This window comes from Macaca fascicularis, chromosome 11 (assembly GCF_037993035.2).
Source record: "Macaca fascicularis isolate 582-1 chromosome 11, T2T-MFA8v1.1".
Lineage (NCBI taxonomy): Eukaryota > Metazoa > Chordata > Mammalia > Primates > Cercopithecidae > Macaca > Macaca fascicularis.
The window spans coordinates 61,221,596-61,245,314 of NC_088385.1; the positions used below are offsets into that span (position 1 = coordinate 61,221,596).

The 23,719-nt window shown below is 53.9% G+C and overlaps 1 protein-coding gene across 9 annotated transcripts; it reads right to left on the reverse strand.

Moving 5' to 3' along the window:
• Positions 1-223: 223 nt before the first annotated feature.
• Positions 224-23,570, reverse strand: ZNF385A (zinc finger protein 385A). Of its 9 annotated transcripts, none has more exons than XM_074007056.1 (9): positions 23,498-23,570; positions 16,402-16,538; positions 8,127-8,239; positions 6,992-7,102; positions 5,082-5,244; positions 2,558-2,800; positions 2,017-2,186; positions 1,716-1,811; positions 224-1,573 (listed from the first exon to the last, which is right to left on the reverse strand). In XM_074007056.1, the coding sequence occupies exons 4-9, from the start codon at positions 7,100-7,102 to the stop codon at positions 1,343-1,345; spliced, it is 1,014 nt and encodes a 337-aa protein (XP_073863157.1). In that variant the 5' UTR covers positions 8,127-8,239; positions 16,402-16,538; positions 23,498-23,570; the 3' UTR covers positions 224-1,342. The 9 variants fall into 9 exon arrangements, with proteins under 9 accessions (XP_073863157.1, XP_073863158.1, XP_015286114.1 ...); XM_074007057.1 differs by lacking the exon at positions 23,498-23,570 and adding an exon at positions 17,939-18,045; XM_015430628.3 differs by lacking the exon at positions 8,127-8,239.
• Between the last annotated feature and the right edge of the window lie 149 nt (positions 23,571-23,719).

Sequence of the window (23,719 nt, forward strand, 5' to 3'; positions counted from 1 at the left end):
CAGGCCAAGTTTACACGAGCTGGACGAAAGTGGGGGTGGGTGGGATGGGGAGCCTCTGCTCACTTTGCACAAGCCTCATATTTTGCCTCCCCCCACCCCCGATTTCCTTTTTCCTCCTCCTTCTCGCGCCCTTTCCTCTCTCTGTGCCGGTCCCATACAGATACATTTCCCGATAGAATTGCTCCCCAAACAGCGGGCAAATACAGAGTCTGATCCAGGGGCGGAGGGCAGAACAAATTCAGACTTTATTGTCGGGGAGAGCAAAAAGGGGAGGACCGTGGGTGGGGGGCCGGGGTTGCTACATTGTCAAGCAGAAAGAGTTGATGGGAAGGGGAAGACCAGTGTAGGCCGGACCCCTCCCGGGTCGGCGGCTGAAGGGTTGACGATACGGAAACCACGGAGTCGGGGGCGGGGGCGGGGTGTCACACCCCCGCCCGGGTTGTGCAGTGGAGGTGACTGGTGGGAGGGGACAGCCATGAGGTCTAGGAACTGGAATCGGGGAGGCTACAGACTCGGCGAATTCTGCGGAAGGGGAGGGGCGGGGGCGAGGCTTCTATTGCTTTTTGCTCACAGTTTTGCGGAAGGCGAGGCGGGGGTGGGCTTGGACTGGACACCCCTTGCCCCCCTCGGTACCCCTTGGGCGATGGGTGCTGGTGAAAAGAATGGAACCCGGACTAGGGAGGAAGAAGGCGAGGGAAAGGTCTATGGTGGCATCTCCTTGGTCCCACCCAAGTGCCGGAGATGCCCCCAAGTGCTGCCCCCTGCGATGGGCCCTGCTAGACCTGGGGCTGGGGCATGGTGCGGGGCGGGCACAGTGAGGTTGCAGGCGGTAAAACCAAAGTGCTTATGAGGGACCCAGGATCCCGCCTGCTCCCCTCCCCCTACGGAGGACGGGGGTGTTCACGGAAGCGCTTCAGTTTGGGGTAGGGGGCCGGAGTCCCAGAGTCCGCTTATTGCCAAGAAAATCCATTTCTGTCCCCCCGGACCCCCACCATGGCTTGTGAACCCCGTTTTGTGCTAGGTTTGGGGGGGAAGGGCTGGATGGACATGGCTTTTGGGAGGGGGGGTGTCTCCAAGGGGGCTCGGGGGTGAGACGGCCCCCCCTTTTCTAGGGGAGAGGGAAAGGCAGGGGGCGGGGTTCCCTGAGATCTGGGGTGTTCCCCCCCTTCTGAAGCCCCCCTCCCCCGCTACCCCTCCCCTTTCCTGGAACCCCGTATCTCGGGGTGGGGGGGGGAAGGAGAGATCATTTAGGGAGTGCCGGGAGGAGAGGCGGGCTGGGAGCCCGGAGGCCTGGGTCCCGGCTGGAGGTGGGGAGTTGAATGGGAGGGGTTCAGGGTTGAGGTCAGTAGGGGGAGAAGAGGATGGGTCCGTGCGCAGTTCGGATGGGTCCGGGGGCCGGGTGAAGCAGAGGGTGAGTGATCGGCGGTCCCTGGAGAAGAGGTGCGGCTGGAGCCGGGCGCAGGGACAGCGGCGAGCCTGCTGCCGCTGCCATCACTGCAGCCACCGCCAGGGGGCTGGGGAGAAGGCCGCCCGCCAGGGACTTGGGCAGCTCCTTGGAGAAAGTCAGCGTGCCCTGAAGCGGGCGAAAGGTGGAGGAAGAGAGAAGTCACCCAGCGGTCCTGCAAACCACGCCTCTCCCTGGGCAAAGCCCGCGTCCCTCTCTCCTCCCCACCCGCGCCCTCCCATTGCCGAATTCCCCAGCATCCAGGCCTCACCGCCAGCTCCCCGGCGCCCCTAGACTTCTTGTGACGGCTCAGTAGTGGGTTGGGCTTCCCGGCCACTCCGTCTCGGTGCCGCCGGCTGGAGATGTGCTGCAGAGACCAGTGGGTAGGGGGCTGTGAGCTCCCGGAAAGGGGCAACAGCAAGGGGGTATAATCAAGCTCCAAGCACCGGGCCCCTCCCATCTGGCCCCCTGGGGAAAACCCTGAAGAAAGGCCTTTACTCAAGCTCCTTGCTCTCCTTCCCCACTTAGAGGGTGGAGCTTCCCAGAATTTCTGGGAAGGGCCTTAGACCCACCTGTTTCAGTTGGACCTCCGAGTTGACCTTGACATTGCAGATCTCACAGTGGAAAGTTCGGTCCTGGGCAGGAGCCTCTGGTTCCCCCGGGGTGGGAGGCCCCAGCCGAGGGTAAGCTTTGATGGGCCCCAGCCCACTTCGGGCCTCCAGAATTGTCTTGTGCTTAGTACCTGGAGCCCAGAGAGGGCAGGAGGTAAGGGGTGGAAGAAAAATTATCCAGGCCTACTGGGCCTCAAATCTGCACATTCCCAGTTACAATATGAGGGGGAAGGGGTGGGCGCAGTGTGGGTTCTTTCCAAGCTCCTTGGGACCCTCCCAAACAGGTGGATCAGGAGAGAGTCATAGGTAAGGAGTAAGGTGGAAGGGGGAGCTGAGGAAGTAAAGGGCTAAGGAACGGGGGAGAGGGCTGGAGAAGGAGATAGGCAGATAGGCTGATAGGTCTTAGATGGTCTAGGGATGTTGGAAGCCAGGAGCATTAGGATGTAGAGGCAGGGGTGGCCTGAGGACAGGAGAGTCTGGGTGGGGGCAGGGGAGTCCATACCTTTGTTATGTGCCTCAAGCTGGGACAGGGAGTTCACAGCCACCTTGCACAGAGCACAGTAGAGCAGCCGCTTGGCTTTCTCCTCCTCTTCCTTGCTACCCCCAGGCAAGGAAGCTGGGGCTGGAGTCCCCCCTTCACCCTTGGTTACACCCTGACCAGTCTCCGGAATGCTGGGAGGGGATGGGGAGCCAGGCTGTTTCTCTGGGGATCCTGGGGCTGGCCCCAGTCCATTCTCCATGGAAACTGTTGTTGGGGGAGAAACATGGGGATCACCCTAGATGGCTCTTGGAGAAGACTCTTCATGTGGAAGAGTCCCCCCTCCCCCGATTTCCTGGAGGGCAAGAGACCAGGAGTCCCCACCCTGTTACAACATGCATGCTCTCATGTCCTGGTCCAGAGCCAGATGTGGTCCAGCTGCCGCAGGCTGGGTGTGAAACTCCAATGCTCGGCTCATTCTCCATTAGCTGGGAATGGCCAAGGGGTCCAGCCTCACCAGCCTACCTTCAGGGTGAAGCTGGCAGCAAGCCCAGCCAGGGGGAGAGGCATGGAACAAGGATATAGCCCTCAGTGGCCTGTCAGCCAGTCTGGGCTTCCTGCCAGGACAGCCCCTTCCCGGAGTCTTGCCCAGCCCCCGGGAAGTACACGAAAGAGCCCTAGGAAGGGGCAGAGGCAGGGTGAGGAAAGGTCTGGAGAGAGAAACACAGGCATGGCAAAAGGGAAACAGAAACAGCAGAACCGGAGAGGGAAGAAACAGGGATGCAGGCTGCTCTATAATTCATGGCTTGATTAAAGATGCACAGGCCCTAGGCCTCAGTGCTGGGTTCTGGCCTCTGTACAGGGGAAACTCTAGCGCTCCCATTCTTGCTCCAGCAGCTGATCCAGTTTCCGGGTCATGGCGAGGCTGGCAGTGGGGGTGGGGAGCTTGTGGGAGGGGAACTCCTCACCCCTCCAGGTACCCATTTGCTTGTTCATTCTATGTCCTTCCCCTTATTTCTCTTACTTTTTTCTGACATTCTTCACCTCCATCCCAATCCAGATAGCACATCCACATCTCAGTCTGGACAGGACTTCATGGTTTATAAAGCAGGGCAGGTATAGTTATCCTGCCTATATCCTCAGATACTGTAGGAACTACATGAGATAATACGTGTGAAGTGCTGTTCAAGAAATGTTAGCGATCACCATCATCACCATCATCATCATCCTCTTCCTCTCTATTTTACAGAGGTGTTAACAAACTAACCCAAGATGATCAGGCTAAGAAGCAGCCAAAGAACAATTAGAACTCAGCTTCCCATGGCCGGGACGGTGGCTCACGCCTGTGATCCCAGCACTTTGGGGGGCGGAGGTGGGTGGATCTCTTGAGGTCAGGAGTTTGAGACCAGCCTGGGCAACATGGTGAAACCCTTTCTATACTAAAAATACAAAAATTACCCGGGCGAGGTGGCGGGTGTCTGTAATCCCAGCTACTCAGGAGGCTGAGGCAGGAGAATTGCTTGAGCCCAGGAGGTGGAGATTGCAGTGAGCTGAGATTGTGTCACTGCACTCCAGCCTGGAGACAGAGTGAGACTCTGTCTCAAAAAACAAACAAAAAACAAAAAACAGAACTCAGTTTCCCCACCTGCCCACCTGCCCACTCACTCTCTCTGTGCATCCCTGAGGGGTTTTTTTTTTTTGTGTGTGTGTGTGTGTGTGTTTATTGAGAATGGGGGCCTGGTTTCCAATCTGGTAGTACAGATGTTTGTTTCTCATTCTTCTTAGGGTGGGGCAGGAAGGCCAGGCAAGGATAAGGATGGAGATGTTAGGTCTCTCTGGAATTGGCCATGATTGACATCTGATGTGGTAATCCCAGGATGGGGGTGGCTCATATCTTCCTATCTCAATATTCCTGTTCCAGTTTCTTGGCTGGAAGTATGGCTGAGGATGGTCAGCAGCCATGAGGAAAAAGGAATCTTGTAAACTTGGAAAAGACCTCAAAGATCTTAGTCTCACTCCTCTATTTCCCAGAAACAAACAAACAAACAAACAAACAAACAAACACAAACACCTCTGACTAGGGAGGTCAAAAGATCTACTACCCAAAATCATCCAGGGAGTTTCCTAGGTTTCTTGCACTCTCTGTCTTCCCTGAGGGGAGCCCCAGTGGGGCAGGAACTCAGATATTCTGATTCCCTTCCCTGCCCCTCTCCCTAAGATGAAAAGGCCTCTCTCTGGATTTGATGGTTCTCTTTTTCTTGGGGATGTTTGCCAGGTGGCCTCACCCTAGCCCCTCTCTGAGTCACTGGGCTGTGGGGAGGACAGACAGTGGGGACTCTGTTGAGAGGAGCTGTGGTGGGGGTAAGGGTGACAGGATGGAAATTTTACATCACTGTGCTTGGCTCCAGGACTCACCTTGGGTGGGGGTGGGGGTGGGGGTATAGGGACTGAGGAAGAGAGAGATGGAAGCAGAGGAGAGTTCTGGGAAAGGGGGAGAGAAGAGAGAAGACAGAGATCAGTTGAAGAATATGGGGGGATTCAGACACACCTGGACGGGGTGCTACACCATCCCCATTTGTTGGGGTGCTGCCTGGGGGGGCTGGGTCTCCAGGTTCTCGGATGCCAGGCTCCCTGCCTCTGGTCTTGGCGGCCTCAATGCCTTTGACTCGTCGGGCGTGGCGGTTACCCTTGTAGTGTGCCTCAGCCTGGCTCTTTAGGGATGGAGGAAGAAAATGGAATCTGAGATCACCTTTCATCTGACGGATCTCCCCACAGAGCTCCCTCAAGTCCTGGGTGATCTCAGCAGGCTGCAGTTAATTTTTCCGTACACCAATGAGATATAAAGCCCCATGCCAATAAGTCCTGGTTATTCCTGGGGCTCAGACTAGCTTCTCAAGCTTGAGTCCCTGGGAATCTAGGCCCCCACCTAGTTCAGACTCCACCCTACCACCACACCCAGGGCCTGGCTGCTGACTCAGACCCCTCACCTAGTCCTGGTAGAGAGAGGGGGACCACAAACCTATGGAAGAGTTATAAATTGGGAGAGGCCTAGCAATCCAGTCAGTCAGCATCCTCTTAGATCCCAAGGCTATGTGCCCAAGTCCTCTGCCCCTAGGATCCAGCCTTTGCTGCTTTCACCCTGAGGCTGGAAGTCCCAGGATCCCTGATGCCTGGGCTCCGTCCTGACTACTCCACCCTTGGTCTCATTTTCCCTGAAGTCTCTGTGGACACCCTGGAGGACCCTGGCCCCAAGCCCAGCTCTGGGGACAGAAACAGCAGTGGAGACAGCTGTCAAAACAGAACCATTTGATGGGGGAGGGTAGGGTAGGGCAAAAAGAGGGAAGGGCTATCAGCTTTTGGCTCCCTGCCCCTCTAGTCTTCCACCATCCACCAGTGAGTGGAGCCAGGGTTGATAGACAGGATGCCTGGGGTCCAAGCTAAAGGAGAGGCCTAATGCTGGGTTAGTCCTGCCTTCCCCTCCCCACCCTGCTCCACTCCCATATATACCCCCGCTAAGAATGTACAATCCTGGAGGCACAGGGTCACCCAGACAAGGGCAGAAATAAAAGGTGTGGATAGGCAGGAAAAGAAGATTGACAGCCTAGAGGTAGGGTAGCGGTGTGCAGAGCCCAGTAGTATGGAGAGAGGGAGAGAGAGAGAGAGAGAGAGAGAGAGTGTGTGTGTGTGTGTGTGTGTGTGTGTGTCTGGGTACTGGGTAGAGAAACAGAACATGCTTTTATTTTCCCGTACTCAGCAGAATGAGGCTCTCTGTTTTTCTCCAAAAGCTCTCAGGACCTGCACCCCACAAAGTCCCCTCTAGACCCGCACACACTCCACAGAGTCCCAGTGGAGCCTCAGAGGGAGGAAATCTGGGAGGCTGGACGTTTGGGTTTTGGGTTTTGGGTAGCTTCTCCCCAGGGGAAAGCCCCATGGGATAAGAGTAGGGGCCAGGCCTTGTGTGTGATTTGGAGGGAGGAGAATGGAAATGGGGTGGAGAGAGAAGGAAGCCAGAAAGTTAGAGGGAAGTGGGTGGGCCAGGGAGGAGTTTAGCAGAGGCCAAAGAGGACAGAGGCTCTGTGGGGGAGCCAATGACCAAACTCTGCCCCGTGCCCAAGAACCAGTGGGCCAGAGGCCACACTCCTGCTCAGACACTGATGGCCACCTATGTTCCAAGAAGCTCTGAACCAGGGATGCCCAAGTCTCAAGGGAGGGAGGGATCAACGTTAGAGGACTGATCTACTTCATGTCAAAATACACAGCAATGTCTTGTCCCTCTCCAGTGCCTTCCACAAGACCCTGCCTCTCCTGCGGTATCCCTATTCCCTGCTCTTTGCCTACTATCCCTTAATCCCTGTCCCTCAGCCAGAGTAAGCCTTCTTACCCAGCCTCTGCCCTCCCTCAAGGTCCCCTGCTGCCCCTGCCCCACCCATTGGGTAGATGAGCAGCTTGGCTTCTTACCTGAGAATTGAAGCGGATTTGACAGACATTACAGGAAATGACGGGGCGCTTGGTCTTGAGCAAGGGTCCCCCAAAAGTGTGGGAGAGCACAGCCTTCTGTACAGGGTCCATCTGTGGAGGCAGACTAGGGTGAGCTGGGAACCCTAGCGCAAGCTCATGTCCAGCATTCCCCCAACACAGATATCTGTGTTGAACCAAGGTCCCCAGACCATTTCTATCCCTTAATATGCCTGAGGGCTCTGAGCCTCAGTCTTCTGTTTCTCTCTTAGCCCAATCTTCATAGCACTGAAAGGGACCTGATCGATAACTGGCCCAATGCTCCCATTTTACAGAACATAGAAGTGGTTTGCCCAACGTCACACCATGAGTTAATAGCAGATCTGGTATCTGAACCTGGACTCCTGCCTTGGTCCATCATACCATGAACATCCAACTCTGTCGCCTTGACTTATCTCCTACAGTGAAGCCAATCTACCAGAGGCCTCTGACATGAAGTCCCAAAGCACCCTAGATCCTAGGGCCTTCAGCTGAAGCCTCTGAACCCTTTGGGCCTCCACTCTGGGGTAAGACGATCACCAAGCCCAGCCTCTGGTCCCAGGAGACAGATGTTCCCAGCCTCCCATCTCTGGGCCCCTGGTCACCCTAACACATTCCCTCTCTGGACCTCTTAAAGGCAGCAACTTCTAGAGGGAGTAAAAGAACTCAGGAGAGAGTAGGAGCTCCTAGTGAATCATGGGGACTAAGTGGGGGGACCTAAGCACCTGGGCTGGCCCAAGGCAACCCAGGGATCTTCTGAACCTTCTCTCCCTGATCATGAGGGTTTCTAGGGCAGAGCTGTGGGGCTGGGCGGGATTAGGAACCATCCCTGTCCCCACCCTGGGTCAGCAGATGTCTTTGCAGTCTCCTGCCAAGAGTTCACATGAGGAAGGGAGAGGATGGGAGTTTCTCTGAGGCTTTCTACTATCAGGGGATGAAACCAGGGGCTCAGAGGCATGAAAACTGCCTCCCTCAACAGTTCTCCTCCCTTTTGGCCTCTAGGAAGCTAGGGAGAGGCAAGACTGGAGTGTAGCTGAGACTGAAGATTGGGGGATGGCTGGGCTTTCTCCTAAGAATAGGACAGAATTAGGACTGAAACCTTATCTTCCAGGTGGAGGGATCAAGTGAAAAATAGTTGCTGGAGACTTGGGATTTTTATCTCCTCAGCCGAGCCCGTCTCTGTGACAGGTCTTTAGGGTTTCCAATGAGACACTGGTGAGAGAACAAGAAGTGGGGGAAAGTGGTAAGAGTCAGAAAAGCCCTGCCCTCTGGACTCTCCTTTGCCTCTCCCCAGTAGTTTCACTGGCTGGGTGGGGTTAACGTCAGGAAATGGGCTTTAGTATCCCTGTGAAATAGATGGTGGCCTCATCCATTCTGCTCCATTTGGGTAGCGCTGAAGGCAGGGACCATGACTGGGTTCAGATAACTGGTCTGACTAACAAGGTCAATCTCTTGGCCTACTCTTGGTTGGAAAGAAGCCTCTCTAAGGGCTCACTTTTTTACCTCAGCTTCTCAGAAGCCCCAGTCACATCCAAGGAAAAGCCAAACAGGAGAACGGGTGTGTCTGTGTGTGTTAGGCAGGCTGTGATCAATCTGTGCATGGGTGGAGTGTGAATAAGTGTCATGTACTGTGTGTACATCATTTATATATCAACATTCTGCGTTGGGGGCTTTGGTGACACCATGAATGGTCAGGTGGTGTGATCTTCAGCTGTGTGTTTATCGGTGTGAATGTGTGATGTGTTTGGCAGAAAGACAGACAGACCAAATTGGAGACAGGCTTTCATCAGAAAGGGGAGACAGACGGCTGCTCTCAGCTCCCAGTCTCCAGGCCTTAGTCCTTCCGATTTAGAGACCCCCAACTCTGTTCCAGAGTTCTCCTCAGCCCTGGGCTTCCTCACAGGCTGGGTGGGGAATGGGAATTCAAACAGAAACTCAGTCTGGGCCAGGAAACCCAAGTTGGATGAAAACAGTAGGGAGAGAGGAGCGGGATGGAAGCGGAGAGCAGTCTCCTGGTTCCGTCTATGCTCTGTCTCATCATCCCAGCCTGCTTTCCAGAGGGGCTGAGGACACAGGACCCCGAGGATGACTTGTGGACTGGCCATCCCAGCATCCATACCCTGAGAATGGTTTCTGTCCTACCTGGGTCCTTCCTCCAGGGTGAGAACCTTAGCTCTTGCACAACCCCCTCCCCTGGTTTAAGTCCACAAACACCAACTAGGAGTGGGAGTGGGGAGTGGGGAAGAGGGCACCAGTGGAGTCAGGTGGGTGCTTCCCACCCTCCTCCAGCAACTAAGGAGACACCAGGCTGAAGGTGAGGACTCCTGGGCCCAATCCCTGCGCAGGTGGAATGTGAGCCACTGAAGTGCTGCTCCAGGCCAAGGTCAGGAGGCCCCGGTGACCTAGATGAGGGCTCCCTGGGGAGGGGTGAAGGCCAGCACCTCCCAGAGCCCATCTCACTCCAGAACCTCTTCCCTGGGATGCTGGCTTGGACACAGCCTGGAAAGGTCTATAAAACAGTCCCCTCCCACCTGCCCTCCAACAGTAGACATGAAGGGGAACCGCTCCCTGAAGCTGGGGCAAAATGAATCAGGAAGGGCAAGGGAGAGGGAGGGGGGAAACCAGATCAGGAACACGAGGGGTGCTATGATTATATTTCCTTCCATTGCCCTTTATCTGATGGAACCCGCTGCCCCTTGTGTGAGCACCCCACTTCCCCACCCACCACAATTAAGATGAAAAGGGAAAGGTGGTAGAATCTCAGGGATGGGAAGACCTGAGGAAGGACTGAGATAGGAAAGAGAAGGAGCTAGGGGGTATGTACAGAGCAGGTGGAAGCTGGTGGGGGAGGGATGCTGGGAAGGGGCCGGGGCTGGAGAGGAGGGATCTGATCAGTGTGGTCATTGGAGGGCAGGTGTAGGACCTGACAGGAAGTCTGAAGATTTGGGGGACTCCGAGAATGTGGGAAGCAGAGGTGAGGGTATCCAGTATGGTGGCAGTAGTCTGGGGGCATGAGCTGGGATCCCGAGATTGGTTAGGGCCGCGCCGGTGTGGGGGATGGGCCGGACAACCCGAGGACCAGGCAGAGGAAGAGGTAGCCAGCCCCGCAGGGGCGGGCGGGGACGGGGTGGGGGTGCGCTGCGGCAGCCGCGGGAGTCAGGGAGAGAGGAGGGGCCGGGTGGCTTACCCTGCGAGACCCTAGGGGCCGCGGCTCCATGGCCCGGGGTAGCGGACCCGGGCTGAGGGGCCGAGCCTGGCCGGGCCGGGCAGGCCAGGGACGCGGCGCTCGTTGCCCGGGCGGCTCGGGGCTGTGCGGCCCGGCCGGCGGGGAGAAGGGGAGGCGGCGCTGGCCCGGGCCGGAGCCCGCCCCAGAGGCGGGGCCGAGGACGGGGGCGGGGACAGGGACAGGGACAGGGAGCTGAAGAGGAATGAAAGGGGGCTAGGGCGGAAAGAGGGGGATGTCCATTATCCAGACACTCCTAGGAAAGAGCTTGTTCGGAAGAGAAGAGGCCACTTGGCCCCGCGGCAGGGGCATTGACCAGATGACCTCGTTGCTTCCACTGGGGCTCCTTCTTGGGTCCGGGGTCCCCACCAACTCAGACATTTCTCCTTTCTTTCACCCCTTTTGCCCCGACCTTCCCTAGATCCCCTGCTGATAGTCTGTCTTCAGAGTCCCCAGACGACCCTTCCCCGGCTTCCTCTGCAAAGGCGGCCCGTATGCTGCTACCCTTTTACAAGCCACTTCCCTCCCTAGGGATGGGAAACTGAGCCCAGGTACCCAGGTGTCAGGCATTGCTCTCTCAGAGACTCTTCCAAATTGTGGAGCTGAGGGCACCCAGGGCAAAAGCGACCTCAGACTGGGGATGTCGTTCCTAACTTCTTCCCACCTCCTACCCGCGCCCGCCACCTGCCGGAGAACCAGGCTCTCTGAAAGCCTACGCTTCATGCACCTGCTGCCCTCTGGCGGTTCAGTGGGGCCAGCATTGGGGGACCGAGGCTGTAGGGCCCAGCAGCCCCACTCCCCCAGACACCTCGTTCTGTCTAGACAGGTCCTGGGATTTCCAGTCTTTCATCTCTAGGTCTCATCTTCTCCCATTCCACCTAGGGCAGAGAGATTAGTGAAGCAGGGGACTGGATCTAGAGAGAGGGTGGCTTTGGGAAACAGTGAGGGATGTCCAAGGGCAGAGGGAAGCAGTGGAGTTAGTGGGAGGAGAATGAGGGGAGACAGTAATTCCAGAAGAGGTCTAAGGAGTACGAACTGCCCAAGTAGGAGAGAGTGCGGGAGGTGCCAGTCCCCTGGGAAGGAGAGACTCTGTCATGAATAATACCACTACCACCGGGCCGGGCGCGGTGGCTCATGCCTGTAATCCCAGCACTTTGGGAGGCCGAGGCGGGCGGATCACAAGGTCAGGAGATCGAGACCACGGTGAAACCCCGTCTCTACTAAAAATACAAAAAATTAGCCGGGCGCGGTGGCGGGCGCCTGTAGTCCCAGCTACTCAGGAGGCTGAGGCAGGAGAATGGCGTAAACCCAGGAGGCGGAGCTTGCAGTGAGCCGAGATCGCGCCACTGCACTCCAGCCTGGGCAACAGAGCGAGACTCCGTCTCAAAAAAAAAAAAAAAAAAAAAAAAAAATACCACTACCACCATCTAATGTTGATTGAGCCCTTGGAATGTGCCAGCTTCTGTACTGAGCTCTTTGCATGGATTATCTAATTTAATCTTCACAACCACTATTTGAAGTAAGTACTATTATTATCTTCATTTTATAGATGAGGGAACTGAGGTTTTGAGAGGTTAAATAATTTGCCCAAGGTCATAAGCTAGTAAGTGGCTGAACTGGGATTTGAATTTAAACCTGGGCAGTCTGACTCCAAAGCCACATACTTAGCTGCTGCACAGTACTTCCAAAGGTCTGTCTGCAGCTTTTCTGCAGTCCTCATTCCCCTGCAGAATTTGACAGTATTGATGCAGCCCGCCACACTCTCTCCCTTGGCTTTTCCAACTCTACAGGAACATATTTCCCTCCCCACCCCCTCCAGTGGCTTTTGCATTCCTTTGCTGAAGCCTCTTCCTGTTCCCACTGCCTAATTCTGCATGTTCCCAAAGGCTAAGGCCTTGACCATCCTATGTTTCTCTCTTTACTTCTCTCTTAAATAAAAACAATAGCAATAGCATAATAATCATAGTAGCTAACACTGATCGAGCACTTAGTTTGTGATAGGCATTATGATTATGTAATATGATCTCACAACCTTGTGAGTTGGTGTTAATACTATCCCATTCTCAGCCTGGGCAACATGGCAAAACTCCATCTCTACTAAAAATACAAAAATTGGCCAGGCGCGTTGGCTTACGCCTATAATCCCAACACTTTGGGAGGCTGAGGTGGGCAGATCACAAGGTCAAGAGATCGAGACCATCCTGGCCAACATGGTGAAGCCCTGTCTCTACTAAAAATACAAAAATTAGCTGGGCATGGTGGTGTGTGCCTGTAGCCCCAGCTCCTCAGGAGGCTGAGGCAGGCGAATTACTTGAACCCAGGAGGCTTAGGTTGCAGTGAGTGGAGATTGCACCACTGCACTCCAGCCTGGGGGACAGAGTAAGTCTCTGTCTTAAAAAAAGAAAAAAAAAAAAAAAGAAAGAAAGAAAGAAAGAAAGAAAGAAAGAAAGAAAAAACTATCCCATTCTACAGTTGGTAAAACTGAGGTTCAGAATGGTTAAATAACTTGCCTAAGGTCACACAGCCAGTACTTTGGAACATCAAGTTAAATTCTGCCAATCAGATGCAGGATGCAGTTCAACACCCTGCTGAACTCTTTAAGCTTATCCATGCTCATCGCTTTAAATACCTCTGCTAGAGGCAGTGGAGCATGAACTCTGCAGGAGTCGAAACCCTGGATTATCCAATCAACTAAGTAGCTTTGTGACCTTGGACAATTCACTTAACCTCTCTGCATCTGTGTTTCCTCATCTATACAATAGGGACACTGATGGGGTTGCTAAGATCTGAGGTCAAGTGTAAGTCAGGTGTTTAGATGGGGGGAAGTATTCTCCCCATCTTATGACCTATCACATCCAATCTTGCACTTTCTCAAATGCTCCTTTCTAGCCCTTGTTCATGCTACTTACTTCAGTCTGGAATGTTCCCTAAGGCTACTTTAAAACTCTTGCCAATAATTCTTCAAAGCCCAAATTATATGTCACCTGCTCCAGGTTAAATCCCTTTTTCCTCTGCTCTCTGTTTTTCTGCCTAGCTCTGGTTGGTCCCTTAGGACCCACCATATCCAGGAAGGTCTTTCTTGACACTTGGGCTTCCGTGCAAGCAAAATGCCTCTGACACAGCTCTTCTCACACTGCATAGGGTTAACTTGTTATCCTTCCTACTAAACTAGGAGCTCCCCAAGTGTGGTAACTGAGTCCTGTGTCCCTGACACCAGGCACAGTACTCAGCATATAGTAGGTACTCAAAAAAATTTTTTTTTTGTTAAATTGAAATTTTTTTTTTTTTTTTTTTTTTTTTTTTTGAGTTGCAGTCTTGCTCTGTTGCCCAGGCTGGAGTGCAGTGGCGTGATCTTGGCTCACTGCAAGCTCTGCCTCCTGGGTTCACTCTCCTGCCTCAGCCTCCCAAGTAGCTGGGACTACAGGTACCTGCCACCATGCCAGGCTATTTTTAAAAAATATATATTTTTAGTAGAGACGGGGTTTCACCATGTTAGCCAGGATGGTCTCGATTTCCTGACCTTGTGATCCATAAACTGAGTTTTTGTTAGGGTCTCTGCCACAATATTTATAACTTTCCCCTTGTTTTGCTACGTACTTGTCTATCTTTCTCCCCTGAATATAAGTTCTTTAATTTAGGACTGTCTCATATTTACCCTCATGTCTCCGTTGTGTCTAGAACAATGCCTTGCTTATAGTTAGTACTCAATTTTCTCAACTGTAAAATGAGGACAATAACAGCTACCCCACAAGGTTTCTTTGATGGTTGAGATATGAAAAAACAGTCTGAAAACTTAAAAGTGCAATGCAAATGTGTCTGGGTTCTTTGGGAAGAGTTTGGGGGGAGCAGCTGTGGTAGAATGATAACTCTATTTGAAGCCAGATGCAATGGGTTCAAATCATACCTTAGGCACATACTGTGTCAACTTATATAAATTACTAAACCCTCTGAGCCTTAGTTTTTGCTTTTTCGTTCGTTAAATGGAATAATAATGTCTACCTTGTTGGGTTGTTGTGAAGGTGAAATGAGATTGCAGATAGAAACATCTGCTACAGTGCCTGGCGTGTAGTCGATGCTCAATACATGTTTATGGCTAAATATGATTTGATGTGGATTATTTAAGTTGAATAAGGCTGACTTTCCCCAAACCTTTAGCTCTAGCCCACCTTCCAGGCTTCAAATTCTATCTGTAGGACATTTTGGGCTCAGTGTCCTACTGGTATGCCAAATCACCATATCCTTTTTTTAAAAAAAATTTATTATTATTATTTAAAACATACAGGCCAGGCACAGTGGCTCAAGCCTGTAATCCCAGCACTTTGGGAGGCTGAGGCGGGTGGATCACAAGGTCAGGAGTTCGAGACCAGCCTGGTCAAGATGGTGAAACCCTGTCTCTACTAAAAATATAAAAATTAACTGGGCGGCTGGGCGCGGTGGCTCAAGCCTGTAATCCTAGCACTTTGGGAGGCCGAGACGGGCGGATCACGAGGTCAGGAGATCGAGACCATCCTGGCTAACCCGGTGAAACCCCGTCTCTACTAAAAAATACAAAAAACTAGCCGGGCGAGGTGGTGGGCACCTGTAGTCCCAGCTACTCCGGAGGCTGAGGCAGGAGAATGGCGTAAACCCGGGAGGCGGAGCTTGCAGTGAGCTGAGATCCCGCCACTGCACTCCAGCCTGGGCGACAGAGCGAGACTCCGTCTCAAAAAAAAAAAAACAAAAAAAAAAATTAACTGGGCATGGTGGTACGTGCCTGTAATCCTAGCTACTGGGCAGGCTGAGGCAGGAGAATGGCTTGAACCCAGGAGGCAGAGGTTGCAGTGAGCCGAGATCATCATGCCACTGCACTCTAGCCTGAGAGACAGAGTAAGACTCCGTCTCAAAAAATAAAAATAAAATAAAAAAAAAAATAGATAAAGCTTTAGCTTTAGCACCACATGCTAAAGGGAATTCATCACCCTCACCGGAGACCAACTTCCTTTTCCAACCCTCTGCCTCTGTCAATGGTGACTTCCATCCAGTCACAAAGACCTGAATGCTGGAGTCATCCTTGACTCATGCCTTCTCTTCTCCCTCACCCTCAAACACCAGCTGGTCACCATGACCTGTCAATATTTCCTTGGAATTACCTCCCCCATTCTTCCTTTCTCTCCATTCATACTGCCACTGCCACCAGCCCAGTCTGGCTTTTGAGGCTTACCTTGGGCCTGCATTGCTAGGACAGCCTCCTAACTGTTCACCTTCCTCCTGCCTCTGTTCCCTTTCATCCAGTTGCCCCACTCACTTTCCTCAAATGCTGCTCTTACCAAGTCAGTCTCCTACTCAAAAATAGACAGTGGTGGCCGGGCATGGTGGCTCATGCCTGTAATCCCAGCACTTTGGGAGGCTGAGGCAGGCGGATCACCTGAGGTCAGGAGTTTGAGACCAGCCTGGCCAACAGGGTGAAAACCCATCTCTACTAAAAATATAAAAATTAGCCAGGTGTGGTGGCACATGCCTGTAATCCCAGCTACTTAGGAGGCTGAGGCAGGAGAATCAGTGAACTCGGGAGGCGGAGGTTGCAGTGAGCCGAGGTCGTGCCGCTGCACACCAGCCTCGGCAACAGAGTAAGACTCCGTCTCATAAAAACAAACAAACACACAAATAGACAGCACCTTCCTATTTCATACTGTATTAAATCTAGACCATCTTGCCAGTCCTCCAAGCCCTATCCCATTGATCCTACCCACCCAGCTGTGGACTCCAGAGAGGTGAAACTTACAAACAGACATGCTTATTTTCTTGCTTATTCCCTCTTTCTGGATTCAGCACCTACACCCCTCCTACCTCCCTACTGTTACTACCACCAATTTAAGTCTCATTACTTCTCTAGATGGTAGGGCGATTCACTGTAGGACTAAATGGGATAATTCATATAAAACACTTAGCACAGTGTCTGGCCCGTAGCAAGATCTCAGCAAATATTAGCTATTATTATTGTTGTTAACACTACACCAGATGGCCCACAGTACTCAAAATTAACTAGAATTAAGGAAGATGGGGTCATAAGAGGAGATAAAGAATTAGAAACAGGAGAAGAGGGCAGAGGTGGGTCTGAGAGGGAAAGATCGGGTCACAAGTGGATGGAGAAGGCAGGCAGGCTGCTACTTACGGTGCTGTAGTTGCTGAAGAGGCCAAGGGTAGGGGCCGGCTCGAGTGGGAAGGGCAGGATCTGCTTGAGGTCCAGCGGGGGCTGCATGATGGGGGGCTGCCGTAGCAGAGGCAGGGGCCCTGCCCGGCTCAGGCTGCCTGAAGGGCAGAGAAAACATTTTGTGGAGTAGGAAGATTAAAGCTTGGAAACCCCACCCAAACCTGCCAGTCCCACTCCCTAACCAGGGCCCCCACACTCAGAAGTGTCACCCCAGTGCACAGTGTACACACTTCCCCTGCTGGCTCCAGAGCAATGGAGCACAGTGCCCTGTGGGTCTGGGGGAGGATGTAGACTGGTCCTTCCCTTCTGGGTGGTTTTCACTTCCCCCTTTTCCAGCCTCCCTCCCCCAAAGTCTCTAGGCACATTACCCAGTAAGAGCCCATACCTTTTCTGCAGGCTGCCTGCTGAATCAGCAGGACTCCCAGCCTCAAGCCCCTGGCCACCCTCTTTTTCTGGTTTTGCTTTCCCCCAGGGGATCCTAAAGCTTGGTATCACCCCAGGAAGAAGACAGTCAAGTGGGTGATTCATCCCACTGACCAGAGGGCGATATTGGGACTTAGATTTGGAGGGGGCTGCTGAATCTCTCAGATGCCCTAGAATTAGATTTTGCTGTAATTATAATTCTTTTTTTTTTTTTTTTGAGACACAGCCTCACTCTGTTGCCGGGCTTGAGTGCAGTGGCGCGATCTCGGCTCACTGCAACCTCTGCCTCGTGGGTTCAAGCGATTCTCCTGCCTCAGCCTCCCGAGTAGCCGGGATTACAGGCACCCGCCACCACACCTGGCTAATTTTTTTTGTATTTTTCGTAGAGACGGGGTTTCACCATGTTGGCCAGGCTGGTTTCAAACTCCTGATCTTGTAATCCTCCCGCCTCGGCCTCCCAAAGTGCTGGATTACAGGCGTGAGCCACTGTGCCCGGCTTCTAATTATAATTCTTAATTAACTATTGACACCTGTGGGGGTAGGTAGCGGGTGGTTTTTGCTCTGGGAGGTGAACTACCGAGGCCATTCTCAGAGCCCCTTCTCCCAACCTTCCTCAGTCTTCCCCAAGGCCCTTTTGTCTCACCGGGAATGCTCAGCTACAGGTCCAGTTCTGCAGGAGGAACCTCAACCTGGCCTCTGGGTGGGGAATGCCTGGGTCTGACCCCAAGGGGAAATGAAAGTCCAGGCCAGCCATTCAACTACCCTTTCCTGAAACCTTTTCCTCCTCCTCTCAGAGTCATGGGAGGAACCCACCAAAGGGGCAGCCCAAAGGTCCTCAGAGCCCCTCTGGGCTTCCACCGGCCCAGCTCCCTTCTGCGACCCTGCTGTGCACCAGTTGGGGAGTTGTGGCCACCCTTCACTGCTCCAGTAACCCCCTGACAGCAACAGGGGTTCCCAGGAACAAAGGCAAACCGAGGAGGCTGCATGCTTGGCCCGTCCTCCCTTGACCTTACTAGGGCAGAAGGTCCCCAGGATCCCTTCCTGTTCCCTCCATAGAGACCACCCCCTTTCATACCTTTAGTTTCTTGTGCCTGCTGCCCCCAGGCAGTGGCCTGGCCCTGGCCCCCCAGGGGCCTGGGCCTGACAGCGTCCCCTTCCCTTGGTTCTGCCCTCTGCCCCCTCCCTTGCCAGCCCCCTCCCCCTCAGCCCAGTCAGTAGAATCAGCCAATCAGAATCCTGGAAAAGTGGGGCAGAGGGGAGGGCAGGGGAGCAGGGATTAGGGGAATCTGAGGCGAGAGGGAGGGGGTGGGGAGGGCTCAGGCACAGCTGGGGGCAGGGAGCTGGTCCAGAAAGGTCTGGAGGGGTCTGTCTCTTTCACCCCATGCCAGGGTGGGTGGTCAGGGTGACTGAGACAGAGGGGGTGTCAAGGCTACTGGGAGCTTGGGCTTCAGAATTCTCAGGGCTGAAGGACAGGGTAAGATCCTTGGTTTTGACCCTTAAGTAGCTGGTGGTCTGTATGCTTTGTGTCTATTCCCTCCTCTGTCACCTTCAAGGTTGGGATGGGGTAGAGAGAGGACACACACACACACACACACACACACACACACACTTGGGATGGGGTGGAGAGAGGACACATGCACACACACACACAGCGAGACCGACAGATGAAAGTGAGAGGATGGGAGAGTGGTAGCAGCAGGAATAGGTGACGGAGGAATGGGACGGTGACACTGAGAGATAAAAGGATAGAGAACAATGGAGAGATGTCAGAGAGTGAAATCAGACATACAAACAGAAAGACACTGCCGAAAAGCTGGACACAGGGCTACGGACTAGGACAGACAGACTGAAAGACACAGAACAGAGACAGCAAGAAAGATAAAAGAGAAGAGAGAGGGACAGACAGACCGACGGGGCAGCTTGACCATCTCCCCTTCCTGGTCTGTCCCCTCATAGCATCTCCCCTCTGTGCTCCACCCTCCCTTACTGCCTGTTACCCAAGGCCAGGGCAGCCTTAACGAGCCCCAGGCGGCATCAGGAATGGTGAGAGAAACCTGAGTGCTCCCAGAGTCCCCTGCACCCAGCATCCACCCCCAGCAGCTGGTTTTGGGCTGGCACTTGCCCTGCCCCAGAGCACCAGAGGCTGAAGCTTGGCTTGACCCTTTCCCAGGTTCTAGATTTCTCTAGGCTCCCACTTCTTGAAGCTATCTTAAGAGGAGACAGTAGAGTTCCAGAAAAAGCCACAGAAAAAAATTTGAGGCTACTATGTGCCAGGTAATGAATTCCAAGTATTATCACATTTAACCTCTGAAGTAGCTCAATGAAGTAGCCATGATTCAATGCAGTAGCTGATAATATTTTTTCTACTTGACTTATGAGGAAATGGAGACTCAGAGAGGTTAACAAACTTGGTTGATGTCACACAGCCTGTAAATATCAGAGCTGAGATATAGATCAAGATCTGTTGGACTCTATAGCAAATTCTTTCTCTGTGCTACCCTACTCCCAAAGGGCTTGAATTTAACTGAAGCAGAGATCTGAGCACAGGCTTCTTCCATCTTGTTCAAGGAGAGGAAGAGGAGAGCAAGTTCCATGCACTTCCTCAGGTTGGAGTCCTCATTTTTCCTCCAGAGGAGGGATAGAGGAAAACAGGTAGCAGCCACTCAGTTATCTATGGCTAGCAACTCATCTTTTCCACAGACATGAGCCCTGGGTGAGCGGGGGAGGGGAGGAGAGTGGGAGAGAGGGGTCAAATGAGGGTACAGTGAGGGAAAGAAGCAGGGCGGGCAACTGGAGACAAACTGTCTCCTTCCCAGATTCCTGGGTCCACTCCATTCTGAGGTGGCGAGAGAGACAGATGGCAGCTTTTGGGTCGGGTGGGCAGAAACAGGATTCTTGGTTTCAGGTAGCCCAGGCCTCAGGCCCCTCCCCTCTTTTTCTGAGGCTAACAATAGTTGCTGCTTTTTGAGGCTTTACTATAGGCCAGGCACTTTACATACACAATCTCCCAGTAGGTGGTCCCACCACTCACTAGCTGGGTGAGCAGCTAGGTTCTCTGACTCTCAGTCTCATTTCTCATCTGTCAAATGAAAACACTACTTGCCTCACCAAGTTGTTGAGAGGATTGAACAAATTCCATGTAAAATGCTGGTATGTTACAGTGAGAACTCAATAAATATTTGCTGAATAAATGAATCCTCGTCTTATAGATGATGACAGTCGGCTCAGAAGGGGAGTTATTTGGCCAAGGTCACAGTTAGTGAGTGATGTGAACCTGTCTGTCTGGTTCCAGAGACAGGGCTTTCAAGCACTCCACTTTTCTGGCTAGATCTGGAAAGGGATGGGGGGAAAGGCAGGAATATAGGAAAGGCTGGGGAGGCAGGAAATGAGTAGGAAATGCAGGGCTTTTGACTTCTAGCTAGGTAAAATCTCTAGGCAGGTTTGGCAGAAGAGGTGGAGAGCAAACTGAAGTGTGTGTAAGTGTGTGTGTGTGCGCGTGTGTGTGTGTGTGTGTGGCACCCATGTCAGGCAAGGCAGGGAGGAGCTGAGGCCTGGCTGGGGCAGGCCACTCTTGAGGGAAGCTTATTAGAGTAATTACCTCCAGCAGATAGAGCCCCACCCAGCTTCATCAGGAATTGCTAAATGCTTTATTAAAGAAAGCTCCCAACACGATTTAGAGGGGGTGAATTCCAGACCCTTGGATGGATGTCCATCTGTCCATTTTCACACCCTACTTAGCCCTGGGCACTTTGATCCTGCTCAAGTTGCCCTGTCAGCACTAACCCTCAACCAGGCCACATCTGGCTTCCTCTATTGGTTTTTTCCTTTCCCTCTTCCCCAGAAATTCGGGCCAGGTCTGGAGCCCCAGCCCCTTGGCTATTTTAGGTGGGGACCCATGCCTCAAGCCCTGTTGGTAAAGAATGCTTAGGGAGTGGCTGCATCTGGGTAGGAATAGGAGCCAGGAAAGGTGTTAGTACAGGGCTGTGGGTTAGTGTTGGTTGGAAGACTGGGCCAGAATGAGATTAAGATCAGAGAGAGATACTGGGGTTAAAGGTGCAAGTAGTTAGGGCCCAAGGTGGTAAAAAGCATAGGGTCAGTACTGGGTTAAAATGGGAATTAGACTTGGGCCAAAGGAGAAATTGCGATCTCTTCTCTGATTAATCTCTTTTTCCCTTCGGGCCCTTTGGCCTTGTCTCCCTCCCTAGAAGTGCCTAAAATTAAGGGCGGGGTGGGAGGAAAGCTTTGAACCCCTGGGTCTTTTTTACCAAGTGCCATATATATGCCCCCTTCTGCCTCAATTCCCCCAGCTTGGCAAGAGGCAGGCTGAGGACTGGGAAGGCTTTGAAGTCAAAGATGAAAGAGACAAGGGGGATGATTATGAACAACTACTCAAAACACCATGCCTAATAACCCCAGGGTGGATGTAGGTGGGGACTGGGCCTAGAGGGAGGAGTTGACTGGGAAGGGGAGAGCAGGGAGGCCCCTGGGAAATCTTTCCCAACTTGATTGGAAAGGGCCTCCTTCAATGCGCCCCTACCCTTACTGCACCAGGGACTCAGTTGGAAAGGATGGTATTGAAAGGCTTAGAACAGGGAACCTGAGCCCAGAACTGCCATCTTAAACCTGGGGCCCAGACTCTAGATCTTGAGCAGGCTGGCTGGGTGTCACATGCTGGGCAGGGAGGTTTTAGCGTCCCTCCAGGGCTACCATGCATACGGATTCAGAGAGTGTTCAGAACTGAAACCTTTGTAGGGTCCCTGGGGGTGGGGCCTGAGCCCTGGCTGGCAGCTTCCTCCCTCTCTCCTTCCTTCCTCAAAGAGGGCTAAGGTGTGTGGGCTTTGCCAGAGTTCCTGCCCTCCGTGAGCTTGGCATGAGGAGGGAATTAATTACAGTGTCCTCCAGGGGGATGTGAGGGTCCCACTCGTGGCTGTGGTCCAGTTTCAGAGAATGTGGACCCAGGAATTATTCCTGTGGCTGGGGTCTTGGTCAGGCTCCAGCAAGCAGGTCCACGATGTCCTTTTCAGGGCCTGCTGACCAGGGAAAGCACGGCTTATGCCAGCCTGTTCTGGGCAAGCACGATGCTGCCTCTCGGGCTATGCCCGGGGTGGAGCCAGGGTTCAGGGATCACACAGGTTGGAGGAATGTGGAGCCTGTGCTCTGGGGGACTGAGTGCAATGTGTGTTGGTGGGGGTCACTCTAGCGTCTGGGTGGTATTCATAGAAGAGTGGGTAATAACTTCCCCTGCTGGAGAGGCTCTTGAGAAGGAGGCAGGCAACCAGTCATTCATGCCTTCGTTCAGTCATCCATTCAATAGATAGGTGGAGTGCCAGGTGGAGGGGGTGAGACATACAGGAGAGAGAGACTGAGGACACACAGGAGGAGAGAAAAAGAGATGGAGGAAGGGCAGAAGGACAATAGGTAGTCAACAGGGATAGGCAGTGAAATGAAAGAAGGCAAGAAAGGAAGACAAATAGCAGAGGGACTCAGGAGAGGGATGAGTGCAGGAGCCAGTCAAGCCGTCTGGGTACCAGCATGGAGCCAGGTGTCCTCAGCTGGGGGCAGGGAGACCACAGGTGTCTGTGCCTGGTTGGGGGGCTCCCACCATAAACAGATCCCAGAAACCGGCCTAGCCAGGGTAGAGGGCAGAGGTCAGAGCAGGCCTGTGGACTATTGTGGAGGAAGGGTGGAGGGCAGGAGCCTGCAGCCGGTGCTGATGCAGAGTCCAGAGCACAGCTAGGCCCTTTCCTCCCCCACCCCTGGGGCTCCCTTCCTGATGTAGGTCATGAGGATGGGGTGGCTGTGGCTGACGGGCTGTCAGAGCCCAGCGGGAGTTCCCATCCCCCATCCTTACCCTCTCCATTGTCCCTCCCTCTCCTGCTGCCCCCGGCCCAAGGCAGGGGTGGAGGGAGAAGAAGGAAGTCAGGAAAGAGGGACTCAGGCAGCTAGAGCAGGGAGAGAGAGGGGCAGGTCTCGGCGTGTTGGGGCAGGATGGCTGTGGAGACAGGCTCTGAGCCGCAGGAGCCCTGGATGGACAGTTTCCCACCCCCTATCTTCCCCACCCCCTTTTCTCCCCAGCCCCTCTGCTCCCCAGTCCCTCTGCTCCCCAGCCCTCTTATCTCCAGCCCTCAGGTTCCCACCTCCCACCACACTCACCTCGAAGCTACACCCACCATCTTCTTCTTCCACCCCCCACTTCCTCCTTTCCCCCTTATCCTGGGCCCAGAAGGATGTCGGAGTGTCTAAGCTAAGGGTGGGGGAAGACGCTGGGGCGGGAGACGGGTCAGAACCTTTCCCCCAACTCCACCAAGCCAGGACCAGCCCCCTCCCCCAGCCTCTCGTAGACTGGTATATAATATTCATGAGCCTCATGAATACGCAATGTTCTAATTATGGGGCGGGGGTCTCACTCCGCTCTGCCTCCCGCTTTACCACTCCCTAGATTACCCGGAGCAGCGGCAGCCTGGGGAAGAGGGGAAGAGGGGACCCCAGATGTGGAGCCAGATGAAGGGGGAGGGGGAACCGGTCGCTGACGGGCGGCCGCAGTCACCGCGGTGCCGGGAGATGGGGGGGGCGGTGGGTGACCCACAGAGAGGAACCCAGGAGCCGGGAGCCTGGAGTCGCAGAGACCACTCACCGAGGATCATGCTGGGGACCCAGGCGCCCGGGGTTCCGCGTCGCTCTGTCCCGGGGGCCGTTCTGGCCGGGCTGGGGGTACGGGGGGAGGAGCCGGGGAGGAGCAGAGGCCGGCCGAGGCGGAGCGGGGGCGGGGCCCTCAGCAGGTGAAGACGGGAGGAGGGGACCCGGGCACTCAGGGCTCCGCGAGGGGGCGTCCTGGCCCCTCCCGCTTCCTCCCGCC